Source organism: Poeciliopsis prolifica, unplaced genomic scaffold (assembly GCF_027474105.1).
Source record: "Poeciliopsis prolifica strain line A6 unplaced genomic scaffold, Auburn_PproV2 SCAFFOLD010, whole genome shotgun sequence".
Lineage (NCBI taxonomy): Eukaryota > Metazoa > Chordata > Actinopteri > Cyprinodontiformes > Poeciliidae > Poeciliopsis > Poeciliopsis prolifica.
Genome location: NW_026562385.1, coordinates 11,114,127 through 11,138,103, shown reverse-complemented (window position 1 = coordinate 11,138,103; position 23,977 = coordinate 11,114,127). Strand labels below are relative to the sequence as shown.

General features: G+C 40.5%; 1 protein-coding gene across 2 annotated transcripts in view; it reads left to right on the top strand.

The window, feature by feature from the left end:
* LOC129363431 (myosin-9-like) overlaps positions 1-23,977 on the top strand; it is a 33,335-nt gene that overhangs the window by 1,099 nt on the left and 8,259 nt on the right. Inside the window, exons 2-26 of one of the 2 annotated variants that reach the window (XM_055035557.1) lie at positions 10,252-10,583; positions 12,776-12,932; positions 13,498-13,525; positions 13,631-13,724; positions 14,144-14,161; positions 16,450-16,542; positions 16,627-16,690; positions 16,812-16,910; positions 17,016-17,159; positions 17,611-17,706; positions 17,788-18,059; positions 18,146-18,319; positions 18,408-18,581; positions 18,823-18,937; positions 19,961-20,148; positions 20,556-20,677; positions 20,753-20,822; positions 20,903-21,063; positions 21,569-21,677; positions 21,761-21,892; positions 21,981-22,187; positions 22,273-22,410; positions 22,774-22,897; positions 23,490-23,661; positions 23,754-23,966. In XM_055035557.1, coding sequence (XP_054891532.1) covers positions 10,257-10,583; positions 12,776-12,932; positions 13,498-13,525; positions 13,631-13,724; positions 14,144-14,161; positions 16,450-16,542; positions 16,627-16,690; positions 16,812-16,910; positions 17,016-17,159; positions 17,611-17,706; positions 17,788-18,059; positions 18,146-18,319; positions 18,408-18,581; positions 18,823-18,937; positions 19,961-20,148; positions 20,556-20,677; positions 20,753-20,822; positions 20,903-21,063; positions 21,569-21,677; positions 21,761-21,892; positions 21,981-22,187; positions 22,273-22,410; positions 22,774-22,897; positions 23,490-23,661; positions 23,754-23,966 — 3,491 coding nt within the window. In that variant the 5' untranslated portion in view covers positions 10,252-10,256. The remainder of the gene's footprint in view (positions 1-10,251; positions 10,584-12,775; positions 12,933-13,497; positions 13,526-13,630; positions 13,725-14,143; positions 14,162-16,449; positions 16,543-16,626; positions 16,691-16,811; positions 16,911-17,015; positions 17,160-17,610; positions 17,707-17,787; positions 18,060-18,145; positions 18,320-18,407; positions 18,582-18,822; positions 18,938-19,960; positions 20,149-20,555; positions 20,678-20,752; positions 20,823-20,902; positions 21,064-21,568; positions 21,678-21,760; positions 21,893-21,980; positions 22,188-22,272; positions 22,411-22,773; positions 22,898-23,489; positions 23,662-23,753; positions 23,967-23,977) is intronic. The other variant, XM_055035558.1, reaches the window with a different exon arrangement.

Below are 23,977 nucleotides of genomic sequence, written 5' to 3'. Positions count from 1 at the left end.
AGAACAGTTGGAGTCTTTTTAATGTCTGACTTTCTTCCATTTTTATTTTAAAAGATATTTTCATCATCCTCTCTGGGAACTTTATTCAGTGGCTGGAATAAATCTACATAATTTTTACAGTCCTATTTAAGAGACAGTGTCAGTTTATAGTGTTGATGCAAAAAGATGTACCTAAATGTCTATTTTTTATTCAAAATGAGAGCTACAATTGTTTCAGCTGCAGCAAAAACAGTCTCCCACACTCGGTATTGTGGTTCTGACATCAATAGATAGACCTATGATTAGAAAACACTCATTAAGCTAGTAGCAGATTTCAAATGAACATGTTTACCATACTGATTTGTCCATCTGATCTTCATAGAGTAATGCCAGAAGTCTGTAATACCTTGTTTATTGTAACAAGGTGATACAATGTTTGCTCATTTATCAGTCACATCGTCTGCTCAGGTATCAAAGCTGCTGCTTGTAGCTCGCCAGCTGAAGTTTTGAAACAGTGTTAAAGTAATGGGTGACGATGGGAATCTGCCTGTTTCACAACCAGGAATATTTCCAAATAACTTGACTCAAAGTCTTGGAAGGATGGGAGAAATGTAGTGTGGCCTTGTGTCATCCTGGTAACTGCTAATGCAGCAAACAAGTAGAGGAGGGGCAGCACTACCTTAATATAAAGCCTGGTCAATCGTTCTCTAGTCTCTAATTAGAAGACAGAGTTTGTGTTGCGTTAATGGAACATAAACTCTGTTTCCCTGGACAATAAAATTGTGCAAATTGCAATTGGGGAAAAAAAACGTTTGCTTAGCGGAAACACGGCAATTTTGCAAGAACTTTGCTTTTTACAAAACGGTTTTGCTCTGGGATTCGGTGGTTTTTCAGCTTGTAAAACGTCAATGGAAACACTTTCTTTGCATCATATGGGTTTCTATTCATTAGCAACTCGTGCTAATTTGTAGGCACTGGCCTCCTCGGACGATGCGCAACTTTCTCCACCAGAGCTCTCACATTTCACACGTGTTGAATCCTCCACTCTCCTGTAAAATCGACTAATACAATTTTCCCAAAACGCTGAATAAACACATAGCTGCTCCCAAGTATAAGAAGCTTTCTGCCTCAATAAGGCGCTAGCGCTGTGGTTGAAATATGAATATTTCTCATGTTTACTTGCATTCGACTTACTGCATTAACAAACTCTGGTGTGGTTTTTAATTCCATCTCTTGTTTAACGGAAACATCACAATTGTTGCGAAATTGTTTCTTTTCGACATCAACAGACTATCGCAAAAGTTTTTGTACTGGAAATGCAGCTAACGTGACGAAAAAGTTTCAAATCCACTACTTGCTTGGAGTAGAAACGTTCAAAGGCAAATTCCCGAAGCAAGAGGCATTAAAGCAATCCAGTTTTGTTAATTTGAGAAGCACTCCTAGATGATGAATGCAGTTATTTTTTTAACCAGCTTTGAGGAGCTCTATGTTTAAGGAAAATAATGAAAAGCCTTGGGCAAAGAGAACTTGACGGGCGCTCGATCAAGGCGAGAATGTTTTGTCTTCGTGCCCCAATGACAAAGAGCTGTCAGCGTATATCGTGGTTAGTCGTTCGTTTCAGAGCCTTTAATTGCAGTCTGGCTCAGCAAACCTTTTCATTCTGCTGGAAAAAAAAAAGATCCAGATCCCGGGATATTAAGCCGTCATCTCTCTGGAGTCTGAGAGGTGTCGCATTCTCATCAGGTCTCATCACGTTAACGTCGACTCAATGATTAGGCTTTGTCAGTGCATTTAGTGTTTAGATGGCATGTCATTGTTTGCACTGTGGCATGGCAAACAGTCTGCGGTATGCATGCACTCCTTAATTGTTTGGAGAGTTGCAAACAGGGAGGCTTAGTGTCTGAACCAGAAGCAAAATGATCCAAATATATCGCAAAAAAATCCTACCAATTATTAAAGCAGTTTATCGGAGCCTACATGCATCCCTTTGGATGTGGTCAGGTACTCATCGGGAGTCTTTGTGGTTCAGTTTGTAATCAGAACCATATTTGTCAGATCAGCGGTTTTCTGCCAAGAAGCAATAAAACGTTCCACTTTTCTGCCTAAATATGGTTCCACCAGCTTAAAGTTTCACGTTCTTCTCGTCTCTCGGGACAATGTTCCTTAAAAAGTCACGCTGAGTGACACTGAGCGTGTCATATCCTGTTTTTGCATTATAGTCATCATGTTAAATCAACTCCTGATATTGTATTGTGAAACTCTGTCTCTCTGTCTTTCTCCTTTGGGTTGGGTTATGTTCTTATAGCCAGTTTTGGTGCTGTTCTGGAGCCCCCTGCAGAGATTATTGCATTCCATCATTCATGTGTCAGCAAAGTCCACACACAAGTGCCCCCCCTGGGAGAGTTTTGTACCATAGGCTAGACGAAATTAAATGCAGACGACTTGCACTGCGAGCTGAAGCTGTTCAGTGCTGCTGGAAGGTTTCGGTCTGAGCGTATCGGAGGATGTTGGGTGGTTCTCTGTTGTCCGCAGCAGGATGTCTTTTTGTTTAGTTTCTTTTTTTTAGGTTCTGAAACTATGAAAGCTTTGAAAGGCTTTCCTTTACAGGCCTGTGTTGACTTACTGGATGTTGCTTTATTGCAAATGGATAACAGAAGCATGTCTGCCTTTATGAAAAACAAAATCTAGCTGCAAGTGTGGATGACAACTTGACTTAACTTTAAAACTAAGAGGTCTTTAGTTTACCATATGAACGTCAGTTCGTTTTCTCACTTCTGAAGCACGTCTATATGTTGTAGCTGTTTGATGCCAGTTTGGGAAATCTTGAGAATGTGGAAAAGAGATGGTGAGAGAAATCGCCTGCATGGTTTTGTTGTTTGTTTTTGAGATTGACTGGCCTGGTTGGACACGAAAATTCAATATTTGCCAAATGGTGAAGAAACAAAAGATTTGTCACAAAAACAAATTTTGCTTGACAATAAATTGTCCCAGAAGTTATTACGATAATGTTGTTTTGAGACCAATTTCATGTAGTAACTCCATAATAATGCAGCTGCAACGGTATAATAATGCAAAAACACGTTCTCAAAGTTGGATAAACTTTAAATTCTAGTGCACGTTTAATACTGGAAGTGAAAGAAACTGTAAATATCTCAAATAAATGAACAAAGTTGATGCCTTGAACTGAGTGTGACGGAGTGCTCATCAATTGTGCCGTCCCTGCACTTGCCCGTTGGCTTCACACACCATTATTTCCAAATTATGCTTGCTTGTGCACCTCCAAATTTTTTCTAACACAAAAATAGCCATTGGGGCGATATTGGCCATTCGCTAAGCCCAAGTGTCAATGCACATTTGAACCACCACTTCACAGATTTTTGACTTCTTCTCTCAGTTTTTAGATCTCACAACCCCTCTGTTTTTCTTCTGCTTGACCTTCTTGTTACCACCCAGACCTTCCAGACCTTTCCTCCATCCTCTTCCCCACAGCAGCACCTGGAAAACCTCATTAGCGTCAGACAATGCCTGGAAATGACTCCGGCTCAAACAATTTAAAGAAAAGGCTTGATGCACAAAGCAGGCTTTGACCAAACCCTTCAACTAGATGTGCTTTTCACCTCTGCGGTCATGGTGTACTGCTTTATTAGACATCACCGCCCTTCAGTCTGTGGTGTGCCAGTTTAAAGATTGACTACTTGATAAGGGACCTTGATAAACCCTTGTATTTTACCCCTCCAGAAAAATAATAAAACTTAATAATAATAAAAATAATGCTAAATCTTTGACAAAAAGTGCCCAAGTTACTGTACGTGTAGTGAAACAGAGTTTTGTGTGGATGTGAGCAGCATACCTGTGTGGAAATGCGATGTGGTTAGTGCTTTATAGATTGCGGAAGACATGCACGACACACATTTTAGACCCTGAACTTTGTACCATGCTGTGTAATTGTTTCATCTTCCTGCTGCCGTCGGTCATTCATCTACCACATACATCTAAATCATGCTGCGTGGCAGATGTCCTCATTTTCAAATAAACAGGTTGTTTGAGGATGCTGCATAGATATCTGGTTAGCTCGTGACTCACAACAGATAAGTGATAAGGTAGAGAGACCACAAACGGGAACTGCATTTTAAAAATGCCTGGGGTGAAGTAGAAAAGACAGCCTGGAAATGAAGTGAGTCGTAAAGAATTATGAGGTTTAAAGAAGACGAGAGCAGTACTAGAAATAAATCATTTGGTCCTTTGGAACTATTGGACGCAAAGCAGCATTCCTTTTAGGAGAAATACTGCTGACAAACAGGAATGTTGATTGAAGAAATCGTTCACCGTCTGCCTAAAGGTTTGTATTTATCTCTTTAAGAAAAAGGGCTGGTGCTCTTCCCTATTGGTTATTGTCAAATAAACAGCAAGCTGTGGATTCAGCGTTGTAATGAGATAAGTTCTCATATGATGGACGAGGAATTTGTTCTTTGGCCTTTTTTTTTTTTATTCTCTTTTTTTTAAACAACAACAACCCGTGTTCCCGATTATCTTTTCTCTTTGACATTTAGCCACAGCTTATAGAAAGTCTACGTTTCAGCTTCCACTGGCTGAAAGTACCTGAAATCTTCCAGAGTTTCAACCACCCAAAAAAGTTCACTCTGGTCCAACGCTGGAAGAACCACCTGGTGATTTGAGACTTCAAAAATATGGCGACGATGTCACTGAACGAAATGGATTGGAGAGAGAGTTGGGTTTAAATTAGACACAGGTGAAATCAGCTGGTCTAATAGTCAATATATTTGCTAGGGATAGCACATGGTATTGGAGTTTTGGTCGATACCCGACATGTCGGTATAAAGAAACCATTTGGCCGATTACCAATATTTTTTTCTATTGAAACTATATGGCTTTCTCTACTGTGGAATTAAAATATGCATTATATTTGTCAATTTAGCCTGCTACCAAATGCAAATGCTATAAAGGAGGGTGAAAATGATGGAACACTTTCAACCTACATTATGTTTAATGTCAAATTTATTTATGACATTTGCTCTCTCTAAGACAATGACAACACCCACAGTGCAAATTTGACATGCTGTGCTGCGCGCATCATAAAATAACACCTTTTATATCAGTGAGTTATTTTGACCGAATGGCCAGTATTAAATTTCACAGCTCATATCGGTCGATACCGATGCATGCCGAAAATATCTTGCATCCCCCATATTTGCCAGCATATCCTATTCTGCTTCTGGTTTCTGCTCATTACTAAAACTGTTTACCTTATTTACATGGCTGGGTGTGGTGTAAGCTTCCACATCACATTGTGCTTTTAGTGACTGGATAATCTTTCTAAACAACTGCAGGACTAAAAGGCTTTTCTCCTTTCAAAGCAACGTCTTTTAAAACTCGCGCCGATAACTGTGGCTGGCCTAATTGAAACTGAGTTGCGAAAGCGGCGTTTAAATTTAAAAATAAACAAACACGGTTTAATTTAATCCAACTGTAATTAATCATCTGGCAGCCATTGGTTAAGCTGATGTGGGTCTATTTTTAGCCAGTAAAGTCTATAATTGAGATCAAAATATCTGCTTTTTAGAGGAATGTGCTGCTCTGTAATGCAAAATGACTTTAGCAGCAATTATCCTTTGCTGCTGAGGGGCTTTTTTTGTTTGTTTTTTTAATAGAAGGCCCAACATGTTACCCTACCTAAACAAAGTTCCCCAGATGGCAAAATAGCTTCCTCAACTTGTAATTTCCTCTTTCCTCTCCTCTCCTCTGTTTGTCCCACCCTTCCCTCTCCGAGATGAGCTTGGGAGGAGGAGGAGGAGAGACCTGTTCCCTTCCCATTTAAAAACCTGACTGCTTCATCGCTGAGAGCAGGGCCAAAATCTGCAGAAATAGACATGTGTATGTGCTGGAACGGCTCATGTAAACGGTTGAAATCAAACTGTCTGGAGTGTCAACAGCGCTAAACAAGAACCACAGGATGAGGAAGTCAGCCAAGGATAAGCATGGCTGGACAGCGCCGTGATGGGATGCATTTGGTGGGGAGTGAAGAGTTATTGACCCTGTTCTTCGATTGATGATGCTCTCAATAGAGGAGTAAATGCAGCACAGCTGGTTTATAGATTCTCCCCTCTCTCACACACACACACACACACACACACACACACACACACACACACACACACACACACACACACACACACACACACACACAGCTGGAGGAGGAGAGCCTGTTTGTACTTGATCAGACTCTGTGTGAGGTTGTCTTGACTTTTTTTTTTTTTTAATTATTATTATTATTATTATTAGCTGTGTTAGCTCAAGGAAATGAAGCGAGGCAGAATGAGCGTTCAGTGATTGGATGGTCCGGGTTTTATAAGTTTGGCTTTCTTTTCTAAAAGAGGCCGCACTGCAAAAACACCAAATCCTCCCCAAATATTTTTTCTCTAGTTTGTAATGCAAATATTTTGATGCACTTGAATTAAGACAAAGCTAAATTAAAAGTAATTTTTCAGGCAGAAGTAGGAGCTTGTTGCAAGTCAGTAAATCCTTAATAATAATGGAAAGGTACTAGTTCAACAGCAGATTATTACACTAAGATGAGACATTTCTTTTATGTTGTAAGTGAAATTATCTGCCTTTGAACTAGTAGTTTTTTGTCAATATTAAGGAATTTGGCTTGAAACTAACTCATTTCTTTCTGGAAAGTTACTTGTGAGTTATTTTCGTCTTATTTAAGGTGTGTTAAGAAATTTGCACTAGAAACTAAACCAAAAATACTTGATAAGATTTGTTGCTGTTTGCAGAGTAGTTTGGTCCTCTTTCCCTTTCCCCTCATTCCCTAATGTTTTCCTCCACGTTCAGGCTGCTGTGTCACTTTGTAACAGTCTGCTCTCTGGAGTCTTTCTTCCTCTCTTTTGTGTTACTTCATGGTTCCTCTTCCTTGTTAAGTTTCCCTTTTTATTGTTAATTTTACAGGCTGAACAATATCGCAACAATGTTAAAATTGTGCTATTGTAGAATACTTCTTTTATTTTCCATCATCACATTGTTCCCACTGCAAGATTTTTAGCATCTTACTCACTGGAATGTTTAGGGTGGCATCAAATCCATTAATTATTAGGGATCTAGTGAGTTTGATTGCTCTCCTTTAATTTTATTTATTTGCAATGTCAACATCCAGAGCTTCAGGAGACGGGCGAGCTTTTAAACTGTCTGGAGCGGTCTCTTTATCCCTCCTCTACTTTCTATATAGAACGGCACTTGGAGAACTGAAATAACCCATAGTCATTTTTAGTCCCCAGTCCTCTGGAGAAACGGTTTGTGTGTCGAAGTCATTTTCTGTGTCAAGCGCTCGAGCCTAACTATACCAGACGTCATCATTTGACGGCCGAAATGTAACAAATATTTGAAATAAATGTGGAATTAAATTGTTTGTCTCAAAAGTTTAGTAGAAAAGTAAATCTTTGTATTTAAATCTTCAAAGTTATTCAGATATTGCATTGTTGCTTTGCTACAGAGCACTGTGAAACTCAGCTCTCACCATCAAATAGGGATAATAAGAACACTGAGATATAAATGAATCAATTTGTTCATTTCCCTTTTATTCAAATATTAATACATTTATATATTCTTTTTTCCCCTGTTTTTTGGCATGTCAATCTTCCTGATCTAATGTCAGGAGTCTGCAAGCCGTACTGTAAAGAACCATCTAGGAAAAATAACTCGCTTCCCTCATTAAACTTTAACTGACTTTTTGAAAAAAAAAAAAGAAGACAACTTGTTACATTTTATGAGGAAAATTTATTTTAAATATGGAACAATTATACTTTCAGCTTTTACTTTTAAATGGAGAAAATAATTGGTTGGGATCCTGATATTTGTGGAAAATTATGCAAAAATGAAAAAAAAAGCATTACTTCCAACATTGTAAGAACAATGGATGAATCTACAATCAGCACTTTTTGTGTCGTTTAATGAAATTATTTCATAAAAGTAAAACGTTAAAATCTGGATTTGTTTGATTTTTTTGAATAGTCATTGACATTCATTGCTTTGCATTTAGTTCTCTGTGTGTTGGTAAAGGATCTCTGCAGCTTTGCAGAAGAACAATCACTTCACTGAGGCCTTATGGGTAAAAACGCTGGTGGATCGGAACAAGGGCCGAACAAAGACGAGAGGAAGCGTCAGAAAATATGTCTGAGGAAGACGCAAGACGAGGAGGACGGAAGACAAAAATTTGTTGAATGCCTTTGCTGGTTGGTCCTCCCTGATAAAGGGGTCAGCATGGGAGGAATGTGACCCTGAAAAGATTGGATAAACAGCTTGGAAGGAGGGGAGTTACAGCTCAGCAGAGGGGAGAGGCAGTTGGGATGGAGAAAAAACACGGTTGGTTCACCCCACGTTCTGTTGGACAACCAGGGACGAGTTGGTAGATGAAGTTAGCATTGAAGGTTCAGACTGTAGACCAGGGAGTCATGAGAAAAATCAGTCGAGTGGGACTATTCCTAGGCAACTGGGCAGCCTTTTAAATCGCGGCGCATCATCAGAACTTCAGAGTTGTATCCAGAGTTTGGTTTATTTCTAAAGCTTTGATCAACTGATGCCAGTTTTTGTTGCCAAATTCAGATTTCTTTTTAAAAATTGCAATATTGTAGTTGTATTCATTGTAGTTGTAACCCAAACTGCACATGGTAACTGTACTTTCAAATGCTTTTGTTGAACAGTAGAGAACGGTAAAATTATCACAATAAAGACGTTTTGGGCAGATTAAAATATCATTAGCTGAAATTTATTGTAACAATTAATACAAATTCTTAAATTTATCACAATGAATAATATGATAAATGTGTGCCCCTAATTGGTCGTTTAAGTCTTGCTTCAGCTTGGTTTCCCCAGAAAACAGGAAGGCGGATGACGTCAGTGGCATTTATTTTACACCAACTTGATGTCTCTATAATTAAATTATTTCTAAAATAAAATCTTTAAAAACAGAAAATTTGATTAATCTGTAAAAGCCCTGCCACAACCTTTTGGTGGTTAGATATTGGTGTACACAAAATAATAATAAAAACAAAATAATCATATTTTGGATAGTCTGCCCAGTCAGGGCAGCTTAATATGAATCTGATTTCTTCTACAAACCTTTGACTAATCTCATGTGTTAAAGCAAAACAACATAATTGGTCATACTAAGTGTAGTGTGTATGATTAGCAACACTTCCTTCCTGACCCTTTCTTGTTGTTTATTATTTAATTTAAGCTTTGGGAACCCCAGCTTGTTGGGGTTAAGTGTCTTTCTTTCTGTCAAGTATATGAACTCAGATCATCCATTTCCCACAGGGCAGCTCACTTTGTAGAAATTAGTTAAAGCATTCAAACTTAACCTGACCTCTGCTGTGATTTTCTTTTTAAAAAATCACAGCAGATTGAATAATACACACAAGACGGCTCTGTGTCCTATCAGATGAGGGGAAAACGCTCGGCATCAACAGCCGTGGTGTCGCTGCGAAAATGGTGTCATGCTCCTGCAGTTTTGGAATGATAATTGGACGGACAGCCCGGGGCTGCGCTGTCAGTCACAGCGGCCCACGCTGGATTAATTCCCCACAGCGCTGCAGCGTTATTGCGACTTTGATGACTTGGATTTTGCACACTTTCTCCTTCCTGGTTCTGGTTCTACCGGTTGAGTCACTTTCAATAAAGTGAGGCCATTTCACCGCTGTGCCAACAAGATGTTTACGATCACAAAGCTGCGTGCAAAACTATTCCTGAGTAACTGAGAAATATAGTGTTGCACTTAGACGTGTACGTATGTATGCAAATAAGAAATCAGTATGAACTACCTTTTTGGGATTTATTTAGAATTAGTGAATTTGAAGCTTGCCCCTCTTACTTCAGTTTTCTTATGTTGCAGGAAGAGTTTCATTCTCTTTATCGGTCTCATAATGTTGAACTTACTCTGAACATTAAAGTTGAATACTTGTTTCAAAACCGGTTTTCAGTTTGTATCAGGTCTCTTCCCTGTTCAGACTTTGGTTTACAAAATACTCAAAGTTATTTCTTTGTTCCTCCTTTGAGGAGCATTGGAGACCAGATAATGATGTATTTTTAGCATGTGCTCTACTAGACAAAAGCATTTTTCACTAAAGCGATTAAATTTTGAATAGCAATGATGGCTTTAAGATTCAATAAACATAATTTGTAACCCTTATTACACTGAGTCTATGTCAGAGTTTCTCATTCTAACTGTTCTCTCTCTCTCTCTTTCCACCAAAACAGCCACCATGTCAGACGCGGACAAGTTTCTGTATGTAGACCGCAACCTGGTTAACAACCCGCTGGCGCAGGCCGACTGGGCCACCAAGAAGCTGGTATGGGTCCCCTCGGAGCGCCTGGGCTTTGAGGCCGGCTCCATCAAGGAGGAGCGCGGCGATGAGTGCACGGTGGAGCTGGCGGACTCCGGGAAAAAGATCAAAGTGAACAAGGACGACATCCAGAAGATGAACCCGCCCAAGTTCAGCAAGGTGGAGGACATGGCTGAGCTCACCTGCCTCAATGAAGCGTCCGTTCTGCACAACCTAAAGGAGAGATACTACTCTGGCCTCATCTACGTGAGTATGAGTCCCTGGAGCAATATTGTACATAATTATATTTGTGTGGTTATATGCTTGTGCTAAACCAGCAAATGTTTTTACGTTTTGCTGCCCGAGTTCCTCTGGCTTTTGTGAAACATCTCCAGTCTCTTTTGATCTCGGTCCAATCTAATTGACTTCTCGTTAAGCCATCCATGGCTCAAGATGTTCCATTGTGTGCACGCTGCAAATGGAAAGAAAATGTGCAATCTGTTAACATTCCCACTGTATTGAATTGCTCCATCTTCTTCGTCTTGAAACTACCCTGCAATACTGTAATGTTTGCTGCGTTCTCTCTGTTTGGGATCGAGTAATGTAAACAGGAAGCTCCAGAGAACAATGTGCTTCAGAGTACAAGAGAGTTTAGAAAAAAAAAAGAAAAAGAGTGAGAAAGAACGGCACCAGTCCAGGCTTTTCAAAAAGGGGGATGGAATGTAAACCATGTTCTAACGCTGATTACTTTCCCGTGTAATTAATGTTATTTACCCTCATTTTTCTGTCCTGGGAGTGATTTTGTCCCTTTGACACACAGTTGTGACCCGGTCATATCAACAAAGCGTTTTCGCCCTCCATCTTCCTCCACAGATCTATTCTATGGATGGTTTCATAGCTCCACACTCAAAATGGAGACTCTCAAGGGAAGCCAAGTGTACTGTAGATGTTAAATGATCTAAATGTAAAAAGCGAGTTCCCTGATCAGTCATGCAATACATGAACACTCCTCAGTTTAAACTTGTAGCTGGGTGGAGTGCCGATTACATAACTTAGTCATACAAATCAGAGTTCATGTGAAAATTTCAGCGATGAGGTAATAAAGTGTGGGGCAGTGTTATTAACAAAGCTGCAAGCAAAGTGTGATTATGCAAGGAGGGGATTTATTCCCAGTAGGTCAAACCATTCTGGTTCCCTTCATATCATGTTCATTAACTATTCATGTTTTATTAATTTTCCCTTATTTTAGATTTTAAATGGGCAGTGTCATGTAAAATTGACTTTTTTTTTTTAGCTGTACATCATGCTATGATGTTATTCTCTCATCGAAACATACCTGGAGTGTTTCCTTAATTCTCTCATGCATGTTTGAGAAATACTTTAATGTCCCATGGCAACCATGGACCAGAACTGTAAAACGCCTGAGTGGACCTACCTCTGCCCTCTGAGCTGCAGTTTCTAAGCTTCTCCCTCACAGAGCAGCCCTGCTCTAAAGACTCCTACAGACTAGCCAGCAGCAATTGGCAAACGCTTGGAAATGCACAGATGCTGATCTCATTGTATGAGCTACTTCTCAGTGCAACGCCAATGACTTCCTGAAGGCCGAGTTTCAGAAGGGGCAGGAGTTTTTCAAGAGAGAGAAACCCAACTTCAAGCTTTTAAATTACAAAGTCAAATTTCTTTAAGTCATAATTGATATCTAGCATTTTTATAACAACTGAAGGCAACATAGTTCCCTGAATATGCTATAAAATACTCTCTCTTTAACAGGAATTATTTTTATGTTTTGTTTTGGTATTGTAGAGAAAGTATATACAGGTGTGATATAATAATTATTATTATTAATGCAAATCTCAAATTAATTATGATACAAGTATAAAGACTAACTGTATAAGAAGCTCAAAAAGAGAAGAAGAATAACTTACTCTCATTATATTTTTTGGTGTCCTTTAGGGGTGTTCTGATCTGATATTGATCTTAATTGGTCAGCCAAAAAACAAGTATCAATTTATATGAATTTACTTCTAAAATCTCTAATGGGAACACTCCTCTCCAGCAATTAGTCCACCCCAGAATTTCTACCCAGCAGCCTTTGCATCCTGCACTCAAACGTATTGATTAGTAATAAGTGGGTTGGTTGTTTTCATACCAGATGCTTTCTGTGTGAGTAATATAACTTTATTAAGTCTTTTCTAACATTCCACACCGGAAAAATAAATAAATAATGTATAATTCATTTGTATCAGGTCAATATCAGTATCGACCAATATTCAAAGCTGTGATATCTGTATTGTATCAGAAGTGGAAAAGCGATATTGAGACTCCAGTGGCATTATACCCACCATACAATCTTACTAATACCTTTCTACAATCTGTTAACTAATCTTGAAAGAACCACAATCTATGGATTTATTATTTGAAGGCAATGTTTTCTAAATTGTCTCGCATCTGTCCTGCAGACGTACTCTGGTCTCTTCTGCGTGGTGATCAACCCCTACAAGAACCTGCCCATCTACTCTGAGGAGATCGTGGAAATGTACAAGGGCAAAAAGAGACACGAAATGCCCCCCCACATCTACGCCATAACCGACACGGCGTACAGGAGCATGATGCAGGGTGAGCGGCTGCATCCGTCGCCTCGTACCTGCGGGCCAATTTCCTCCCCATTCTTCTGTCACAAACGCACTGGATTTAAATATTCTCCCGCAAGCAGATTTCTCGCTTCATGTAGCCGTTTCCCCCCCCTCCCCATCTACCACAGTATATAATCAGTGACTGTTTAGCAGCCGTGGCTCCACTCCGAAGGCCAGAGTTGGGATTTCCTGTAGAGGGTGTTTCTTAAATCCACCTCCTGTATGGCTTTCATTTTTTTCCCCAGAACTCCCTTGTATGCAGTGCATACCACATTAGCTAATCCTGTTTCCCACTGGTGTAATTTTTTCTTCTTTTTTTTCCCTCCACACATTGTACTCCAGACCACATTTCAAGAGCCGATAGAATAATTAGGCAGTTAGAAGTGCTTCAGTCACAGGAAGCCGGATATTGATTTCCTGTCTGCGGTCGGTGTATTTCCTGTTACATAGGCGTAAACTTGTACACACTATGTTGATAAAATGCTCATGAAGTGTCTGTGCAGAGCTGACAATATCCATATTTTTGACCTTTGTTTTTTTCCTTGCAGACCGGGAAGACCAGTCTATTCTTTGCACGTAAGTTTCAACCATCCTCGTCTCAGTAGCTCACATTCTTCCTTTTATTTTCTTATCTGATTGCATTTTTTATTTATTTTTTTCTTGCTTGCATGTCCTGTCCAGAGGCGAGTCTGGTGCTGGTAAGACTGAGAACACCAAGAAGGTTATCCAGTATCTCGCTCATGTTGCTTCCTCCCACAAGACGAAGAAAGATCAGGTCAGTCCCGCCTGTTGTCTTACAGCCTCCACCTTTTTACATACACATTTAATCCAAAAGTATTGCTTAATTTTGTTTTTCCTGCTAAAACAGGAAAAACAGATGTGTCTCTGTGTTATTTGTGTGGACAGTAAATGATTGTTTTCATCAGTGTTCTGCTCTAAAGGAACCACCTTTTTTTTTTTTTCTAGATGTAAAAACTGACTTTATCTGATGTTTTGCTGAGTTTTATTGAACCAGAAAGTTGTGCAAACTAAGGCAGCCCTGGCTTTTGTCAGGCAAAGCAGGAGAACCTGTTCTTCTGCTTGTCAGCCACATGTGATGCAGCACAGAGGACCCCAGAGGGGCTTTAGAGAAACCACACCTTTCATCCCTTTTTGAGGTTGTTTTTCTTTTTTTTTTCCATTCCCCATCAACAGGGTTCATACCTGTCACATGTGAGTTTATCCTTCCTCCTCCACCTGCTTCTGTCACCATGTTCTTTTTTTCCCCCCCGTCCTTTCTCCTCTCCCACTCCTTCTCTTCCCACCCGCTCGCTGAAGCCTGCTCTGTTTTGGGAGTCACTTTGTATGGAGGGCAGAGGTGACATGTCTTGCCAGCCATTAGGAAGTCAGGAGGAAGTTTGTTTGCAGCTCGTACATGTTCCAGTGAAAGGTTCAACCAGACAATAGTAGTGGAAGAGGGGGGTGTATAGATGAAAAAAATATCCACCAAATTTTTCTTTTTTGATTCTTTGTTTATTTTATTTTTTTTGTCTGGTTGAATTTTTCATTGAAGCGCTATTTTATTGTGCAAAAAATTCTGAATTGCTTCTTTGTTTTTGCTTCGTTTTACAAGACGGCTTTAAATTTATTACTAAGATTTTTACATTTTACACAGTGACTTGCAAATGTTTTTGTTGAGATGTATTTTGTGTCAGACCAACAAATTGTTGCAAGTATTGGCCAATGGAGAGTGAAATTATGCATGAATTTTTATTTTTTAAATGTCAGTGATAAAGTAGAGAGAAACTGCAGTTAAGTTGCTTTTGACACCCTTTTGATTTTGATTTTTTCAAATCAAATAACTTCTTCAAAGCACTGCAACAAATTTCAACAACTTGACTGAAAAGGTATATGCACGTCAAATTAAACTCAACTGCATACTTATATTTAAATCATTAAATAAAAACACAAAGGAAGGAAAACAGACACATCACAATTTTAATGGTTTTAGAGGCTACCTGGTTAGCTAACGCTGTACACAACATGCACACGTTGACCCATGATAGTGGCAGTATCATGCTCTTTAGTACGGACCAGGAAGCTGGTTAGATTAGAGATGATGGACTGTTTAAATGATATATAGCAATCATGTTCAATAATGCTTCAAAATAATTTCAGATCATGGAAACAACAGGACAAAGATGGTTCAAACAACAAAAATAAAAATCCTAACTATCACCCCAGTTTTTGGAGTTTGCAAGTGCTATCAGTTCATTTTATTGAAATAAATAGTTCTAAAAATGGTCCTTTTTTTTCTGTCTTTCTTGATAGTAAATGATATAGTCACTCGTCCAGTTGGATAATCAACCTAAACACATAGGCAGAGATGCAATGCAGTGCTTTTTGATGGCCTACTCAAAGTCTAGTCAATCCATCTGAGCGTCCGAGAGAAGACTTTAATGTAGTCATATTTCTCAGATAAGCAAGGACAGAAAACATGTTTTCCACACGTTTCATCTTTTTATTTCTACGAAAAAAGCTGAAAATTCTGCATAATTTTCCTTCCTCTTCCAAATATGCTTTATGTTCTGTCAGCTGATATTCTAATAAAACACAATAAACTTTGAGAACTTGACAGAATGTAAAATAAATAAATGAATATTAATAATAATTAAAAAAACAAGTTAACACCTTTTGCAAGGCACTGTGTATTGTTGAGTATGTGTTTATGCTTCAACACGAATCATTTTGAACTCGATTCATGCTTGTCACCAAGGGTTTCTTAAAGCTTCAAATTAAATAAAGAAGGAAAAGTTCCCTCTACTGAGAGGCTTCACTGGACTGTTCTTCTCTGTATCAGGTGCTGGGTTTGTTGACGGTCTCTGGGTTGTTGTTGTTGGGGCACTAATGCGTCATGTGTTGGGTTTTATGCTTGGGTGCAAAATGTTTGTTGCTGTTGCTGGTCTGTGTTGTTTATTTAAATGTTTTTTTTTCCTTCTCAGATGTAAATTGCATATGGTCAATCAGAAAATATTAATATTCCTGAATATTTGATTTTAGAATAAAATGAAAATCGGGCAAAATGATTTTAGACCAAATCTCAGCCTTTGTTCACCGTTCTAATGGAAGATCGGTAAACAAATACTTTTTCCAAAGTTGTCGTCATGATGTGACAGAGTATAAGGGCCACGTTAAGAAAATTAAAAATAGGATAAAATTATGAGGAGAAAAAGTCATATTATTATTATTATCAGAAAAAAGTCAAAAATGATACACCAGTAATATTTTTCTGGCAATATTATGACTTTATTCTCACATTATTACAACTTCATTCTGGCTTTATTCTCGTAATACGACTATTGTTGTAATACCACAACTTTATACTTGGATTTGAATAACTTTATTATTTGTTTTATTTTTAATTTTTTCTTAGTATGGTCCGATTATTCCATCGTATTATGAAGTATGAATTTTAACTTTTTTTTAATAGCATTCTTTGCAAATTTGTTACCTTCCACCAGGGGGAGCTGGAGAAGCAGCTACTGCAGGCTAATCCCATCCTGGAAGCCTTTGGAAATGCCAAAACCGTCAAAAATGACAACTCTTCCAGATTTGTATGAATTATTACAAAGTTAAGATTTATTATATATTTTTAGTTTCTCGTTTTGGTTTAAAATGATTTATTTTTCTCCTTGTAGGGAAAATTCATTAGAATCAACTTCGATGTCAACGGCTACATCGTTGGTGCCAATATTGAAACCTGTATCCTGATTACTGAGATTACATAGTTTTCCTTCCTGCCTCATTTTGAAGGATTTAGGAATTGCACGGTTAAGCTGCTAAATTAGTTGTTGAAACCTTTCCTTGACAAACTGACCTCAAGACTTGCTGGAGAAATCACGTGCCATTCGCCAGGCCAAAGACGAGAGGACATTTCACATTTTCTACTACATGCTCACAGGAGCAGGAGACAAGCTACGAAGTAAGCCGCTGCTCGGATATTTAGTGGAAGGTTTACTGGTCGTTGCGTTCTTATAAAGTCACTTGGCGTGAAAATCAATTGTCTCCATTTTGCCGTTGACCACAGACGAGCTTCTCCTTGAAAACTACAACAACTACCGATTCCTTTCCAATGGAAACGTCACGATCCCGGGACAGCAGGACAAGGATCTGTTCACAGAAACCATGGAGGCCTTTAGGATCATGGGGATTCCAGAGGACGAGCAGATCGGTAAGGAAACGACCTCTAATACTAGCATTAGTATTAACATCCCAGGTCTGGAGAACCTCTGGATATCTTGACTATTCCTGGTCCGTTTCCAGATTTATAATCACATTTCTGCCTGATAGTCTATCCCGCCTTGTCTCCAGCTTCCAATCCAGACTTTTGTTTTTTGTGACAGGCATTTGGTTGTTGAGTTCTCATTTAAAGCATTTTTATAAGGAGGATTTTTTTCTTAAAAATATTAGTTTTCCTCTTAATGTTTAAGTTCTTTAAATATACAAAGAGGAAAAACACTTTTTAGAACCTTGTAAAACCAATGTTCTGTTGAACCACAGCAGTCCGTTTTATAGTAGCTATAAAACAATGTACATGCTTCTAATGAGAATGCGAGCGGCAGCGTTCTGGACCGGTTTGACATAAACTTAATGCATTTCTGCTGATTTTCTTGTTTGCGTAGGCATGTTGAAGGTGGTGGCTGCAGTGCTGCAGCTCGGAAACATGAGCTTCAAGAAGGAACGGCACACAGACCAAGCCTCAATGCCTGACAACACAGGTAAAGATGAACCTCATCTCCGCACATTGAAGTCTCTTTCCCCCCCCAATCAGCTGTGATAATGCCGTTTCTCTGCACCAGCCGCCCAGAAAGTGTGCCACCTCATGGGCATGAACGTGACGGACTTCACCAGGGCCATCCTGTCCCCCAGAATCAAAGTGGGCCGAGACTACGTCCAGAAGGCTCAGACTCAGGAGCAGGCGGAGTTCGCCGTGGAGGCCCTGGCCAAGGCTACCTATGAGCGGATGTTCCGCTGGCTGGTCATGAGAATCAATAAAGCGCTGGACAAGACAAAGAGACAGGGAGCCTCCTTCATTGGCATCCTGGACATCGCCGGCTTTGAGATCTTCGAGGTGAAAAACGAACCATCCTGGACGACGTCGGCGTCCTTACACACAACGATCGGTGGGTTCTGAGCGGTTTCCTCTTCTCTTTGCAGCTGAACTCCTTCGAGCAGCTGTGCATCAACTACACCAACGAGAAGCTGCAGCAGCTCTTCAACCACACCATGTTCATCCTGGAGCAGGAGGAGTACCAGAGAGAGGGCATCGAGTGGAGCTTCATCGACTTCGGCCTGGATCTGCAGCCGTGCATCGACCTCATCGAGAAACCTGTTGGTTCCTCTGCTCTTTCAATATTTTAGTACAAGAAGATTTCTTACCAATATGTTGTCCAACATTCTCTTTTTCTTCTGCCTCCAGGCCAGTCCTCCTGGTATCCTGGCTTTGCTGGACGAAGAGTGCTGGTTTCCCAAGGCAACGGACAAGAGCTTTGTGGAGAAGGTGGTCCAGGAGCAGGGCACACACCCCAAGTTCCACAAGCCCAAGAAACTGAAGGACGAAGCCGATTTCTGCATCATTCACTACGCTGGCAAGGTAGACCTGCACACTCTGTCCTCATACATCCTCCTTTATACCATGTTGACTCCAAGTGCTTTTCTGTTACAAATATAAAACATGCTTGTCAAACAAAATGGCAGCTCAGGGCCTGTTGACATTTCTCTGAACTATGGAAAACAAAGTTTTCCAAAAATTAAATCTTCAAAAACAAAAAGTTCAGCTTTGCCCAAAGCCATAAACCATGCTTGAGATTTCCTGATTATGTGTTTCCTGTCAGGTGGATTACAAAGCAGATGAGTGGCTGATGAAGAACATGGACCCCCTGAACGATAACGTCGCCACGCTCCTCAACCAGTCCACCGACAAGTTTGTGTCTGAGCTCTGGAGGGACGGTGAGTTTAGGCGGACGTGGCTTCAGTAGGGTCATGTGTTTTCTCTAAACTGTACAGAGTTCTCACTTTTACTGTCCGGTTCTTGGCCTTTGTCTTTACCTTTTTGTCAAACCCCTGCTGGTCATTTGTCCGTTTCTTCCTCCGTTTGGCCCCGTTCTCGTCTGTCGTCTTGTTGGGTGTTTTTTTCTGTCGGCTCTCAGAGGTACAGCATTGTCAGAGAGCTTATTTTTACCAACGTTTTCCTCTTCTGCACTCTGATTCAGGTGAAACGGTTTCTTTCTTACTATTTCCCCCCTGCTGTTTGTCTTGTGTCTCAATTATTATGAAACATGAAGAAAATTTTTAAAACATCTATTTTTTTATTCATCCCAAACTGAAAATGTGAACTACTGGCCTTAAAAAACAACTCTATGTAATAATCTCTGGGTCGTTGTTGCTCTTTCATTGGACTCTCCTTTTCTCCCTCTGTGTGATAGTGTTGTGTGGGGACCCCTGGTGTTGGTCATGGGTACTGCAACAGTGCAGCGATGGGTATATACTGCATGGGTTTGGTTTTGTCACCACCTTTGGCACACATACACATTCAAATCTGCCATCGCACATAGTTTTCACTCCGATAAACAAACTGTCATCGTTTACAGTTGACAGATTTTTTTAAGTCACTGCATTAAATATAGTGATTCAGTTTTTTTTTTTTTTTTTTTGCCATGGTGTGTTATCCTTCTGGCTTCACTGGCTTCTGTGACTGGCCTGTTGTTCTTCTTTTGCATTTACTTGCCGTTTGTGTGGTGTTCTAGTGGTTCTGGTTTTCTTAACCATCTCCTGTGGTCTGGTGTGTGTCTTCTTGAGACAACCTGAGACAACGGTCGTCTTCATTATTCCATGTGACGTGCATTTGCCTTGAGTTTGCCTGGTTAGACATTCAGACCACCTGAAACTCATCTGAGATCAAACATAAAGCATGCTTTTCTTTCTTTTCCTTTTTTTTTTTTTTTTTCCCCTCCATGGCGTTTTCCTTTTCAGTGGACCGCATCGTGGGTCTGGACAAAGTGTCCGGCATGTCCGAGATGCCCGGTGCCTTTAAGACGCGTAAAGGCATGTTCCGCACGGTGGGCCAGCTCTACAAGGAACAGCTGTCCAAACTCATGGCCACACTGAGGAACACCAACCCCAACTTTGTTCGCTGCATCATTCCCAACCATGAGAAAAAGGTAAGTGTGAATTATAATGACATTAGTAAGATGCAAAAACAACACAAGATTAATTTGTTTATTCTGCGCAATTAGGAATAGAACAGCCAATGTAAAATAAATAACAAAGAATCTGCTAAAAACAATATGCTGACTATCCTGGTCAAACTTGTCGAAATAAATTGCAACAAATCTTCCTTCCAATGATTTTGGAAGTGCAACAAGGAATTCTAAATATAATGTAAAATAAATAATAAAGCATGCTGTCGCTCGGAGCACAGTTTTCTTCAATGGGCAAATGAAAAGAATTAAAACATTTATTTTTTTAAGAGTTTTCTGAAAATAAGTTGGGAGCATTCAACAAGAAATTTAAAAGTAAAAGTATGAGCCAAACATGCAGATTGACCAGCATGGTTCCATCTTTCCAGGCTGGAAAGCTGGACCCCCACCTGGTTCTGGACCAGCTCCGGTGTAACGGAGTGCTGGAGGGGATCCGTATCTGTAGGCAGGGATTCCCCAACCGCATCGTTTTCCAGGAGTTCAGACAGAGGTAATCCACTGTTTATTTATTATTGTTTTAGCAGATGAGGAGAGTATAAAGACGAATAAATGTTCTTTTTATCAGGTATGAAATCCTAACTCCAAACGCCATCCCCAAGGGCTTCATGGATGGGAAGCAGGCCTGCGTCCTCATGGTGGGATTCCTGCAGACATAGATTTACTATCCCCATTTTCCTCTGCGATCCGACTTGCCGACTGTTCTTTTTCATTTCAGATCCAGTCTCTGGAGCTGGATGCCAACCTGTACCGCATTGGCCAGAGCAAGGTGTTCTTCAGGGCCGGAGTCCTGGCCCACCTGGAGGAGGAGAGGGACATGAAGATCACCGACATCATCATCAGTTTCCAGGCCTGGTGCCGAGGCTACGTGGCCCGCAAGTAAGACGAGAGCCGCTTTATTCATTCCTAAACCAGTTTATATGGAGTCAAATATTTTTTAAAGAATCAGAGCCTCAGTATGACGCTGCCACCTCCGTGCTCAGCAGGTAGGAAAGCAGTGTAAAAAGTCATAAAGCGGCTAACAACTCTCCGCCTCCTAATCCCAATTTATAAAAATCCCGAATTGTGTTGCTGGTTTACTGTTGCAACCTTTCTTGTTTAAAAGACCAAAATATTTTGGTCTTGATGAACCATAAATTTCGGAACAAGATTTTTAAAATGGCGTCATTTTAAATTTTGTTAAAGGTTTGTTTATTTTGCATATTTTGCAAAGGTTTGTTAAAGGTTTGCATTTGTTTGTCGCCCTGACAAACAAATGCATTATTAAAAGCCTAAAAATGAGACTTTTTCCCAATAGCTCCCAATAATTTGTGACTGTGGCGATTACTAAAGATGATTTGTTGTAGTGTGTGAATGTTTCTGATGGGCCACGTTTTGCTTGCAGGGCTTTTGCAAAGCGACAGCAGCAGCTGACGGCCATGAAGGTGATTCAGAGGAACTGTGCTGCTTATCTTAAACTGAGGAACTGGCAGTGGTGGCGACTCTTTACCAAGGTAAAGAAACGTCCTATTGATTAAACTTTGGCATCTTCTCTCCTCACTCTTCCAGATATAAACATTTCCTTTTGCCCTCTTAGGTGAAGCCTCTGCTTCAAGTCAGCCGGCAGGAGGAGGAGATGCAGGCCAAGGATGAAGAGCTGCACAAGGTGAAGGAGAAGCACCTGCAAGCCGAGCAGCAGCTCCAGGAGATGGAGGAAAAACACCAACAGGTATCATTTTTGAGAAAGAACGACGCTTCACACAACTGCCTACGGTTGACAAAGGCTAACTGCGAAATCGTCTGTTGCCTTTTACCAGCTGAATGCCGAGAAGATGGCCCTGCAGGAGCAGCTGCAGGCAGAGACGGAGCTCTGCGCCGAGGCAGAGGAGATGAGAGCCCGCCTGGCCGCCAAGAAGCAGGAGCTGGAGGAGATCCTGCACGACCTGGAGGCGCGCGTGGAGGAGGAGGAAGAGCGCGCGTCGCACCTGGCTGCCGAGAAGAAGAAAATGCAGCAAAATATCTCCGTAAGAAAACGCCCGCAGTTTTGAGAAGTGGTTCCTCAGGCTCTGATCTGCCTCATCAAACATCCTGTCGTGAATGTGCCAACAGGACCTGGAGCAGCAGCTGGATGAAGAGGAGGCAGCCAGGCAGAAGCTGCAGCTGGAGAAGGTCACTCTGGAGGCCAAGATGAAGAAGATTGAAGATGACGTCATGGTTCTAGATGATCAGAACAACAAACTGCTCAAGGTTTGGATTCGGATTCTGGCACATTTTCTCCTTATAACCAAGTCCAGTGGAGCTGATTTGGATAATCAAATTGACCGTTTAAAGCTGCAGCATGTAACTATAGCTGTCTGAAGAAATGTGTTGCACCCGACTAAAAATAACTAATCAGAGCCAGGAGGCAGCACTGTTGATCAAATCTCTTGTACCTGCTGCTGAATGTGCTAATGGCAGAGACACGACTTACTGTAAAAGTGTATATCCATTGTCATTAGGGAATTTACAACTAATATGAAACCAGTGCTGGCTTTGTTTTTTTTTTTTTTTTGTCTTTTTTTGTTACGTCACAATTTTATTTATTTATTTATTTATTTTCTCCTCATCCAGGAGAAAAAGTTGATGGAAGAGAGAATCTCTGAATTCACTACCAACCTGGCAGAGGAGGAGGAAAAATCCAAGAGTTTACAGAAACTGAAGACGAAACACGAGGCCATGATCACTGACCTGGAAGGTATTAACAAACATGCAGGATGCTTGAAATCCTTGAGAAGGCTTGAATCTGAATGAGCTCTACTTGATTTCTGTATAAAATCCTTAAAAGTCCTCGACATTCAAACTTCACAGCTTTGTAATTAAGTGCAATCGAATGTTTAGTTAAAATCCTAAATATGGAAAACATTTTACGATTGAGACCAGATATTTTTATAACCTAATAATGAGCTATTTTTTCTTGTCTGAAGTTAAATCAGATAAACATTTCTTCTTTTTATGTCAGTTAGAATCACCAAAATAGTTATTTCTGAAAGCTAAAGTTTTAAGTTTTAGTTCACTTTGTACCTGCTGTAGAATGTCGAATACAATCATAAGACATTGTTAATAATGATTGGTTCATTTAGTTCAAGCCTGAGAATTGCTTCTGAAAGCTCAGAAATTAAATTTAGGCAATAAAAAAAAAATCCAGATTTTCCTACATTTTTATAAAAAAAAAAAAAAAAAAACTGAAAATTTTGTTAATTAATAAATAAAAATATCACACAGCCCTAGTCCAACGTGGTATAATTTCTACCACCTCTCTAATCCATAATCAATCAACTTGTGCTCAGATCGGCTGCGTCGGGAGGAGAAGGCGCGTCAGGAGCTGGAGAAGAACAGACGCAAGCTGGAGGGCGACTTCACCGAGACGCATGACCAGATCGCCGAGCTCCAGGCTCAGATCGCCGAGCTGCGTGCCCAGCTGGCCAAGAAGGAGGAGGAGCTCCAGGCCGCCCTGGCCAGGTCCGCTCGGGCTCAGAACGTTGCCTCTGCGCAAAACTCATCAACTTGTTGCCTCAGTTCACTAAACTTTGCTATGAATGTCCTCTGTTAAGAATCGAGGAAGAGGCCGCCCAGAAGAACATGGCTCAGAAGAAGATCAGAGAGCTGGAGGCTCAGCTTTCCGAACTGCAGGAGGACCTGGAGCTGGAGAAGCAGGCCCGCGTGAAGGCCGAGAAACACCGCAGGGACCTTGGGGAGGAGCTGGAGGCCCTGAAGACAGAGCTGGAGGACACCCTGGACTCTACAGCGGCTATGCAGGAGCTCAGGTAGGAAGACT